At 40.7% G+C, this 12,054-nt stretch overlaps 1 protein-coding gene across 1 annotated transcript in view; it reads left to right on the top strand.

Annotated features, from left to right (window-relative positions):
- The window catches only part of SLC44A1 (solute carrier family 44 member 1), a 202,307-nt gene extending 192,318 nt beyond the window's left edge, over positions 1-9,989 (top strand). The window contains exon 16 of the mRNA XM_059143509.1: positions 9,135-9,989. Within this exon, the coding sequence (XP_058999492.1) occupies positions 9,135-9,149 (15 nt within the window). The 3' untranslated portion in view covers positions 9,150-9,989. The remainder of the gene's footprint in view (positions 1-9,134) is intronic.
- Positions 9,990-12,054: the final 2,065 nt, after the last annotated feature.

Here is a 12,054-nt window from a genome sequence, read left to right as displayed (position 1 = left end):
CTTCTAGATGAAATGCAGATTAATTTTTAAGCCTCTCCAACTGCCTACCTGCCATCGCCACTTGGATTTCTAATGAGCATGACAAATGTGACATTCCCTACCTGAACTCTCAGTAAATAGCCACTCTGGCCTTGCGTTGGCTGAGAACAGAAGCTGTGAATCATCCTTGACCATGCTTTTTCTCTCACGCCCTACACCCGGCCCATTAGCAAATCCTGTCAACTCTATTTTTCCATAGAGAGCCATAATACAATCGTTCTCACCTCCTCCATTGCTGCTACCCTTTATGCTTACCTGGAAAATGGTAACAGGTTCTTAACTCATCTTCTTGCTTCCAGCCTTGTTCCCCTACATTTTCTTCTCAGCACAAGAGTCAGAGCGATCCTTTTAAAATCTAAGTCTGATCTCATCAGTCCTCTGCTCAAAACTCTCCAAAGGCTCGCCTTCTCATTCAGAATAAATAGAATAGGTTTCAGAGTCCCTACATGATTCACCCTCCACCCGCTAACCCATCTACTGCTACTCTCAAATCATTTCCTACCATTCTGTCTTCAATCATTCTGTGCTAGCTGGAGACCTCCTCCAGCATCTTCTGTTCTCCATGTATCCAGGGGTAACTCAGGGCCTTTGTACTTGCTTCCACAGGTCTCGTGCCCTCATTTGCCTCAGGTCTCAGTACAAATGTTACCTTATCAGTACCTCCTTCCTTGAACTACTTAGAGAAAAGAGTGACCCAACCACCACAGTCCCTGTCTGCTTAATACCCTTCATTTTTCCATATAGCATTTTTTATCCTTTGATATATAAAATCACTTAGTAACTGTTTATTGTCAAAAAGTCCTCTGCAGTTTTAAGCAGAAGACTACTAGATTTATAAATTAATTTGGAAAACATTATTTTTTTTTAGATTTTATGTATTTATTTGACAGACAGAGATCACAAGTAGGCAGAGAGAGAGGAGGAAGCAGGCTTTCCACCGAGCAGAGAGGCCGATGCGGGGTTCCCTCCCAGGACCCAGGATCATGACCTGAGCCAAAGGCAGAGACTTTAACCCACTGAGCCACCCAGGCGCCCCTAGGAAAACATTATTTTAAAAATAATTATTCTTCCTATTCAGAATTGAACCTGGAAAGAGAGTGTAACTCTGACCAGTTTCAAGAGCCTCCACATGTCCAGCCCAGCATCCTCAAATTCATCTGATAAATAATGAATTCCCAGTCTCTCCTGTGCACAATAAACCAGTCTTGATTGAGGACTTCCATTTCTGGCCTACTTCCAACATTTTCCAGGGTTACCAAAAACAGTACTTTGACTCTACTACCATTTTTCATTTGCTAAAAACAGTTAAATGGTGGCTCTAGTTTTTGAATAGTTGCTTTATAGGCCTTCTCTTTGTCAATAATTACCTTGTAGGCCAACTGTCTGTTCAGACCACTCCTTGTTAGAAGTAATAAAACCTTATCATTTGTGTATAATAGAATGCCTGTTGTTCCATTTCACTTGGTTGAAGGTAGCTGGGGGGAGGCATCTGCAGGATTGAAGAAAACACCCAAAAGGATATTATTTTATTAACAAAGTATATGGAAGGGGGACAGAGACAGTGATTCTCTGGGCCTGGAAGTTTTATCCTTATTTCTTTAGGGACCAAAGCTTTGATGCAATGTGGTCTTCTAGACCAAAGGTGGACCCCAGAGATCACAGAGTAGCATGGTACAGAGTTTGTGTCTGGTAACGTTCTATTATGATGAGAGCTAGAACAAGAGCCATAACCCTGAACTTTGGAACAAAGATGGTTTTCCGCTCAGCACAAGTTTTATTGCAGTGCATTGCGGAAAACCCAGAAAGACAGCCCTGATTTTTTTTTTTTAAGATAAATTTGTTTGTTTATTTATTTATTTGAGAGAGACAGAGAGAGCACGTGCACACACACACCCTAGCCAGAGGAGGGACAGAGGGAGAGAATCTAAAGCAGTCTCCGCTGAGATGTGGGACTTGATCTCATGACCCTGAGCCAAAACTAAGGGTTAGATGGCTAACTGACTGAACCACCCAGACGCCCCAAGACAACCCTGATTTTTAAACAAAATTTTCCTTTTTAAGTTGCTTAAAATCGAGCCTTACATTTGCCATAATAAAAACTAAGAACTTCTGCTCATCAAAAGACACCACTAGGGGCACCTGGGTGGCTCAGTGTGTTAAGCCGCTGCCTTCGGCTCAGGTCATGATCTCAGGGTCCTGGAATCGAGTCCTGCATCGGGCTCTCTGCTCAGCAGGGAGCCTGCTTCCCTTCCTCTCTCTCCGCCTGCCTCTCTGCCTACTTGTGATCTCTCTCTGTCAAATAAATAAATAAAATCTTAAAAAAAAAAAAAAAAAGACACCACTAACAGAGAGAAAAGACAAGCCACAGATTGGAAAAGTGACATTATTCAATACACATTTGATAAAGAATTCCTATCCAAAATTTATAAAGAATTTCTGCAAATGAGTATGAAAAAGACAACCCAAATGGTTAAAAGACTTGAGCAGGCACTTCCCAAAAGAGAACAGTTAAATGCTCAGTGAGCATATAAAATGTGCTTACCATCTTCAGTTATCTAGGACATGCAAATTAAAATCATAATGTGATACTACTACCCACCCGTCGAAATGACTAAAATTTAAGGTGTTGGCTAGGTTGTGGTGCAACTGAAACTCTCACTCACTGCTCATGGGAAAACAAATTGGTTCCCAACAAATTGGAAACTTATTTGCTGTATTATTGAAGCTAAAAATAAATATATGTCCTAAGATCCAGCAAGTTCACTCCTGTGTATATGCCCAATGGAAGTGTGGGCATATGTGTGCCAAAAGATATGCTTAATAATCTTCATGAATGGATTATTTATAAGAGCCAAAAACTGGAAAAAACTCTATGTCAACTATACTACAATTTAAAAAAACAGTAAAGGGTTGCCTGCGTGGTTCAGTTGGTTAAGCATCTGCCTTGAACTCTGGTCATGATCCTAGGGTCCTGGGATCAAGACCTACATCAGGCTCCCTGCTCAGAGGGGAGACTGCTTCTCCTTCTTCCTCTACCTGCTGCTCCCCCTGCTGTGCTCTCTCTTTCTCTCTCAATTAAGTAAAAATAAATAAAATCTTCAAAAATATATTAAAAAATAGTAAAAAGTGGAAATTATTCATGTCCACAATATTCAAATGGATTAATAAATTGTGGTATATTTAAACAATAGCATACTACACAGAGGTGAAAAAGAATGAGCTACAACTAAATTGAAACAGCATGAATAAATCATGCAGATATAATATTGAGCAAAAAGCTAGACACAAATACATTTGTATCACACATACAGTGTGATTTCCTTTAACTCAAGTTTAAGAACAGGTAAAAGTCATCTATGGTAAAACCCAAGAGAATAATGGTTACTTTGTGGAGGGTTTTGACTGATGGGCCATGAGGGAGTCTTCCCGGGTGCTGGAAATATTCTATATGCCAATCTGGATGTTATATGCATACGTATACATGCAAAACTGCATTAGGTGTGTATACTTAAAATTTGTGTACTTTATTGCATTTAAGTTGTCATTAAAATTTTTAAATGTCTATTAAAAAATAAACTTTTCCAAACACCATCCTCTATTCTGTGAAGTCAGACAACGGCCCCTTCTTATCCCCAACAGACAGCTAGAGGGGTATTCTCTAAAGAGGCTAGAATAGAATTTAAGGGGATATAAGAAGCAGAGCTACCACACTTAAATCAGGGGGATTAATTGGAAGTCTGAATACTGGAAGAGAGGACCTGACGCCTTCTTTCTTCTTTCAGCTCCTGGAATCCTAGCAACTGGGCCTTTGCCCACTAAGTTGGAAATTGGAAAATTATTCTCTGGGGAACCCGACTAGGCCTAGAGAAAATACCTAGAGAAACTAACACAGGTTCTCCAACTAAAAGGCCCAGCCAAATCACCTTGAGTGAAGCACTTCAACTCTACCTACAAATAAAAAACTTCCAACTAGCTTTTCATGCCCCAATCTTTTTTTTTTTTTCCTTTTTAAGATTTTCTTTATTTATTTGAGAGAGAGAGAACGCAACCAAGAGAGCACAGGTAGGGGCAGGGGCAGACAAGAGGGAGAAGCAGACTTCTCATTGAGCAGGGAGCCTGATGCAGGGCCACTTCAGGGCCCTGGGATCCTGACCTGAGCCAAAGGCAGCTGCTTAACTGACTGAGCCACCCAGGCACTGCTCAAGGCCCCATTCTTAAATAAGAATTACCAGACCCTTGAGTCAAGTCTCTATGACAGGAGAGAGATCAAAACAAAGAGAAAACAACAAAATGACTTGGAGGAAACTGAAGTAAGGTGCAAGATAACATTTTCAAACGAACTAAATTCAAGGTATCCTGGGTGGCTCAGTCAGTTAAGCAACCAACTCTTGATTTCGGCTCAGGTTGTGATCTCAGGGTCTTGGGAATGAGCTCCATGTCGGGCCCCATGCTCAGGGAGAGTCTGACTAAAGATTCTCTCACTCCCTCTCTCTGCCTCTTCCACTGCTCGCTCGCTCTCTCAAACGAATAACTCTTTTTAAAAAAATGCTAAATTCAGATAGATAATAAAAGAGATTATGTAGTAAAAATAAATTGACAAAAGGGGAAAAAAAGAAAACAGAAAAAGTCTTTCCCCTTTTAAACTACATTAGGGAAATGTTTAAATAATAATTATACATCTACTTAATGAAATATTATATAACCCTTAAAAAATATACATAAAATAAATACCAGAGACATAAGAAATGCTTATAATAAAATGTGAGGTAAAAAGAACACAGGCTTAGCCAAAGATAAAGGGGAATTCATAATCCTGAAATAGGTATGCTACAATGGTGAAATTATTATTTTTTTTTAATTTTTTTTTTTTAAAGATTTTATTTATTTATTTGTCAGAGAGAGAGTGAGTGAGAGCACAGGCAGACAGAGTGGAAGGAAGAGTCAGAGGGAGAAGCAGGCTCCCCGCAGAGCAAGGAGCCCGATGTGGGACTCGATCCCTGGACGCTGGGATCATGACCTGAGCCGAAGGCAGCTGCTTAACCAACTGAGCCACCCAGGCGTCCCATACAATGGTGAAATTATTAATAAATTTTTCTTTTTGTAAAAATTCATTTTAATTTTATACTGGGTTTTTAAACAGACAAGGGAAACATCAAAAAGCTTAAAAAAAATAGAACTGGTAAAAATCCTATGTTGGCTGTTTAAAATTCCATGCCAAGTATTTCTTTTGGAAAGAGTTGCTGTCAAATATGCTCAGTGTCTGAAATCTTTATAACTATTAGCTCTTTGCTAATGGGATACTATTCCCTAGTAGGGTACTAAAGGGTACGGAATTTAAGTTGTTTCCATCTAAAAAACTGTCTGACAAAAGGGTATTGTTTCTCTTCCTTAAGAGAGAGAATGGGAAATTACCCACTCCTGGTGGGAAAAATATGGCCATTTGTTTAGATGTTACCATGAACGCCTTCTTTTTACTCCAGCTATGCAGGGGAAAATGAAAGGAATACTGAATGAAAATGAAAGGAATACTGAAATGAAAGGTACTGAAAGGAATGCAGAGCCCATGTTATATTGGAGGCTAGGAAGGGCACTTAAACTTTGCCTATTAATTAGCTCTATTAGCTAATGAGCTCTTTGAGCAAGGTTAATAGATAGACTCCTGATAATTGAACCAGAGAAAAGTCACTGGCAGCTTAAAGGCAGCTGATACCATAGTTTTCCTTAAAGGACACTCTAATATTCCTGGCCAGAGGGAATAATACCGGCAGTCATGTTACTGAGGTACTTTCCACCAGTGGTGGTGAGAGCTCATTTTAGCACCCTCTGTTATCAAACACGAGATTTCAGGAAATCTCTGTGTGAAGTCCTGTGTAGAGAACTGCGGTTTATTGTATAAGAAGCAAACTTTATTGGATTAGCTAATTAGATCTAGTCTTGGACGTGAAATCTGGGCTCCCAGAGGTTCTGACATAAAGGGAAAAGTCAGGGAGTCTTGCAATGAATGTTATAATAATGCTTCGGGATGAGTTCGATACTGTTAGATGCACAGCATCTAACTTTCCTACGGCCCCTACTGTTCAAGGGCAGTAGGAAAGATAATGATTATAAAGTGTCGTATAAAATCTTACTCAATCAGACTACACACATCATAGAGATTTCATGTGTTACTCTTTAATGGTTCAGAAAAGTTGTATAGACAGAGTGGCATTAATAAAACATATGTGATAAAATGTAAATGATTGCCAATCTTGGTGAAGGTGATACAGGAGTCCTTTTTCTTTTTTACAACTTTTCTAGAAATCTAAAATTATTTCAAAATAAAAGATTAACAAAAAGAAAGGAAATTCCTAGTTTGTTAAGAGTTTTAAATCATGTATGAATGTTGAATTTTATCAAATTCCTTTACTGTATCTATACAAATGAATACCTACAGTTTCTTTTTTTAAAACTTTTTAAAAAGATATTTATTTATTTGACACAGAGAAAGATCACAAGTAGGCAGAGAGGCAGGCAGAGATAGAGGGGGAAGCAGGCTCCCTGCAGGGCTCGATCCCAGGACCCTGAGATCATGATCCAAGCCAAAGGCAAAGGCTTTAACCCACTGAGCCACCCAGGCGCCCCTACATACATTTTCTTTTATACTAATAACTGGGTATATGGTGAGATTTTAGTGTTAAGCCATCTTTGATGATTGAAATAAACACGCATTTTATGTTTAAAAAAAAGACTATATTTTTTATATTTGGCTTCTTAAACAATATTTTACAGTCTCAGAATAGAAGGGAAGCTAACTGTAGTGTTGTCCCTTGGATCCTGGGATAGTCATTAAGGAAAATGAATGAAATCTGAATAAAGTATAAAGTGTAATTAATTAGCATATACCAATATGGGTTCGTTAATTTTAACAAATGTCCATAGTGATGTAAGATACAAACAGTAGGGAAACAGGGTGTGGTGTATATGGGAATTCTCTGTATTATTTTTGCAACTTTTCTGCAAACCTAAAACCATTCTAAAATTGAAAAGTGTATCTAAATTACAAAAACAGGAGGAAAAACTTTTATGTCAATTTCAGACAAATCACAACTTGGGCCTCAGCCTAGTGTTCAGAACGTAAGACGGAAACTAAGCATCCGCCACTCTCGGGTATCGGTCTAATCATAGCTTCTGTTTGTTTCAGTGGCAGGAAAAAAAATATTGAAAGTTGAAACTACAAATCGAAGTATGTGAAATCATAAAACATGGAAGTGATGAGACAGCGACGTTTAGAAACGGTGTTCTAGAACATAGGAAAGCATCGTCACTTCTTGAGTGAGGAAATGATGCAATGAGAGAAATGATTTAGGGATTTACTCTATCAGCAGTTTGCCAAATGGATTGAAGATGGGGAGAAATCTTTGGCAGGGGATCAGCAAAAAGGCAATAATTGGCATGGGAAACAAAAATTTCGGGACTAAAACCCTAAAATGAAACACGGGGCAAGGGTTTCAAGCAACATTAGTCTTAGTGCCACATACAACCCGTTTTAGGTGCCTGGGCACAAGCAGGGCCCACCGGGGAGATGTGTTTCAGGGTGATCTTAGCCTGACTCCACTGTACATTTGAATCCTAGAGCCAACTGTATGTCCCCTCGTTCAAGTCCAAGCTCTCTTGGCATCTTGTCAGGACTGCATCATCCCCTCTGCTTGTCCCTGCTGCCGCCCTGTGCTTGTCTCATAGTTGAGCTGGAGTCAATGCTTCTTTTCTATTTTTAACCCACCCTACTGGGCTTTTTAAAAAGTTTTTATTTGGAAAATATTTCAAACTTATGAAAAGCTGCATGGATAAGAATGGTACACAGAACACTAGGACTCTTGTCACACCTATTGTTAAACATTTCTCTCCCTCTCTCTCTCTCTCTATAGGGACACCCAATATTTTTGAACCATTGGAGAATGATTTGCATACATCATGGCCCTTTAGTCCTAACCACTTCATTATGTATTTCCTAAGAATAAGGATATCCTTTTATAAAACCACAGCACATAGCTGCCGGCTTTGGTATACTGTACTCGGTCACCGTTTCTTGAACTGAACCGAATGATGGAAACACCCATCTTCCTGGTTTGACCTGTCCTACTGCTGAGTCACAGGAGACGGAACTCCAGAGTCTCATGTGAATTTCAGGTTTGGCTCTTGGAGAGTATCACAGATTCAGATTTTTCAGATTCCTTTTGAATTGGATTCATTATGTGTTTGTTTGACTTCATTGTTCAGCTATTCTGAAAACATCTTTTTCAAAGAATAATGCTGACACCAACACTGGCAAACACTAACAGGACAATCATGATTATTCAGGGACTGTTCTTAATTCTCACAAGTGTAAAGAAACATACCATGAGGGGCGCCTGGGTGGCTCAGTGGGTTAAAGCCTCTGCTTTCAGCTCAGGTCATGATATCAGGGTCCTGGGTTTGAGCCCCACATTGGGCTCTCTGCTCAGTGGGGAGCCTGCTTCCCTCTCTCCCTCTGCCTGCCTCTCTGCCTACTTGTGATCTCCCTCTCTCTGTCAAATAAATAAATAAAATCTTAAAAAAAAAAAAAAAGAACATACCATGACTATCTTCATTTTATACGGGGCGGGGGGATGTAGACACGGGCCTTAAATAACTTGACTCCAAATATAAAGCTGATGAGGACGGGGCGCCTGGGTGGTTCAGTGGGTTAAAGCCTCTGCCTTTGGCTCGGGTCATGGTCCCAGGGTCCTGGGATCGAGCCCCACATCAGGCTCTCTGCTCAGTGGGGAGCCTGCTTCCTCCTCTCTCTCTCTGCCTGCCTCTCTGCCTACTTGTGGTCTCTGTCAAATAAATAAATAAAATCTTTAAAAAAAAAAAAAGCTGATGAGGACAAAAGATCAAGATTTGAACTTAGGGTCTTTTCTTATTTGTTAATGTGTGTGTGTGTGTGTGTGTGTGTGTGTTTGTACTTAGCCTTCTTCCATTTCACAGCATTTTCTCTAAAGATGACCCCACGCTATTTCTTGTTATTGATTGATTCTCGTTGTGTCGTGTTCCCCTAGGACAGAAGCATTCATTTTCCTGATGTGTTTATTTTTCAGCTGAAGCGAAGGTGACTGGTCCCATGAGGCCGGAAGAATGAACTCAGAAGAGGCTGTTTACACGAGGGTCTCCCACTCACCAGCTGTTGCAAGTCTGTGGATGAAGAGCGGGATCTTATTACTTGGATGGAAGCGTGCGACCGTGTTGCCGAACTGCACCAGCAGCCGAGCGGATTTGGCACAGCGGGGCTGGCTAATAAATGATTCATCAGAAGTATCTGATACAAATTCATCTTGTAACAGCGTCTTCAAAGTTTGCGTTGCCTTCTTATCTAGCCTCGTGTGTGTTTCTGTGATCTCTGCTGCTTCTCTCTCCAGCACCGCTACTGGCCTGAAGGCTGGATCCGCAATGGAATTTTCCTCATTCGGGCTATTTATAGACTCAGTGTGGGTTCATAACTATTTATTGAATGCTTATTCCATGCCAGTCATTAGACTGCATGCTTGAAAACATCTGATCTTCACAAAAATCCTATAAAGTTGCACCTACTTCCTCCATTTCGTCTGTGAAGAAACAGAGAGAGGCTCAGAGAGGTTGTGCGCTCTGTGTCAGATCACACAGCTGGCAGAGACAGGGCGCTGTCTAGATCTAGATCCACAGCGCTTTGCCTAACACACTGCTTTGCCTATGGTCACTGGCATTCCTTTCATAACTAGAGACGGGGATGGGGCTGTGTATGGGAAGTGTCTAAGAGGGAGGGTCGGGGAAGCTTTAGAGGCATTGAGTAATAATGGAATTATTTTCTAAGAAGAATAACACAATGTGCTTTTAGATTAAAGGCTGATAAACTTGGCCTGTGAGTCAAATCTAGCCCCCAACCTATTTTTGTAAATAAAGTTTTATGGGAACACAGACATCTCCAATCCTGTCTGTGTTGTCTATGACTGCTTTCTCTCTACATAGTTGCATAGTTGTGGCAGAGATCATATGGCCTGAAAAAGCCTAAAATATAGACTGTCTGGGTGTTTCCAGAAAAAGTTAGCTGATCCCTGTTTTAGGTGACTTAGGAAGAAAGCCAAGTTATTATTTTTTCCTTTGAACTGAAAAACTACCTAAAGATTCGTAATGCTGAGATATTCACTGTATTTTAATGGTGGAGGAGGTGGTGGCACAGTCAGGATGGGGGTGGAGGTTTTGGGGATCTAACCCGGGAAGCTTAAGGGACAAGGACTAGGAGGGAGACATCTGGGTCTCTGGGTCCCCAGCCAACTCCCCACCCCAGACTCATCCCACTCATGTCCTTCCTATTCCTCCTGCCAAATCACGTTTCCTAAAATAACCCTTTGCTCATGAACCTGTAAGTGGTTTCCCACTTACAACATGCTCAAATCCCAACACCCCAGCCTGGAATTTAGAGACTATAACAATCTGACCCCTACTAATCTCTTTCCACATCCTGCCTTTTTTTTTTTTTTTGTAATCATGAGGAAGTCATGCTAGATTTGAATTTATGTCTCAAAGTCAATTTGTCTTTGATTCTTTTCTTTTTTTTTTTTAGTTTTTTTAAAATGTCAATTCCAGTATGGCTAACATACAGTGTTACATTAGTTTCAGGTATACAAAACAGTGATTCAAGAATTGTATGCATTATTCAGTGCTCATCATGATAAATGTACTCTTTAATCCCCATCACCTATTTCACCCATCCCCCCTCCTTTTGAGTCACTTTTTTCTTTTTTAGAGAAAGGGAGAGCATGCTGGGCAGGGTGTAGTGGTGGGGGGCAGTGAGAGACAGAGAGAGAACATCCTTTTGTTAAAATTTTTTTTTTAGGGGCGCCTGGGTAGCTCAGTGGATTAAGCCGCTGCCTTCGGCTCAGGTCATGATCTCAGAGTCCTGGGATCGAGCCCCGCATGGGCTCTCTGCTCAGCAGGGAGCCTGCTTCCCCTTCTGTCTCTGCCTGCCTCTCTGCCTACTTGTGATCTCTCTCTGTCAAATAAAATAAATAAAATCTTTAAAAAAAAAAAGTGTTAAAAAAAAAAAAGAATTGTATGCATTATTCAGTGCTCATCATGATAAATGTACTCTTTAATCCCCATCACCTATTTCACCCATCCCCCCTCCTTTTGAGTCACTTTTTTCTTTTTTAGAGAAAGGGAGAGCATGCTGGGCAGGGTGTAGTGGTGGGGGGCAGTGAGAGACAGAGAGAGAACATCCTTTTGTTAAAATTTTTTTTTTAGGGGCGCCTGGGTGGCTCAGTGGGTGAAGCTGCTGCCTTCAGCTCAGGTCATGATCTCAGGGTCCTGGGATCGAGTCCCGCATCGGGCTCTCTGCTCAGCGGGGAGCCTGCTTCCTCCTCTCTCTCTCTGCCTGCCTCTCTGCCTATTTGTGATCTCTCTCTGTCAAATAAATAAATAAAATCTTTAAAAAAAATTTTTTTAAATTTTTATTTTACTTATTAACATATGATGTATTATTTGCTTCAAGGGTACAGGTCTGTGAATCATCAAGTCTTACACAATTCTTTTTTTTTTTTTTTTAAGACATCTATGTATTTATTTGACACAGAGAGAGATCACAAGTAGGCAGAGAGGCAGACGGAGAGAGAGGAGGAAGCAGGCTCCCCGCCGAGCAAAGAGCCCGATGCAGGGCTCGGATGCAGGGCTCGATCCCAGGACCCTGAGACCATGACCTGAGCTGAAGGCAGAGGCTTTAACCCACTGAGCCACCCAGGTGCCCCTTGTTTTTAAATTGTAATACAAGCTTCCTCCGACATTGCTATGTATTTTTCAAAAAGATAATTTTTCATGCTGCAGAATATTCCTTTATTTGTATGTTCCAATGTTTTCTTAATACTTCTCCGGGATCAGGGGCATTGAGGGCTCCTTTTTCTGTTCATTTCACCTCCTATCTCCATTCTCCAGAGTTGTTCTCCTCATTCCCTCCCACCTTTGCTCAGGCTATTTCTTTGGCTTGGAGAG

This window comes from Mustela lutreola, chromosome 12, assembly GCF_030435805.1.
Source record: "Mustela lutreola isolate mMusLut2 chromosome 12, mMusLut2.pri, whole genome shotgun sequence".
NCBI lineage: Eukaryota > Metazoa > Chordata > Mammalia > Carnivora > Mustelidae > Mustela > Mustela lutreola.
This window is presented reverse-complemented; position numbering and strand designations above follow the sequence as displayed.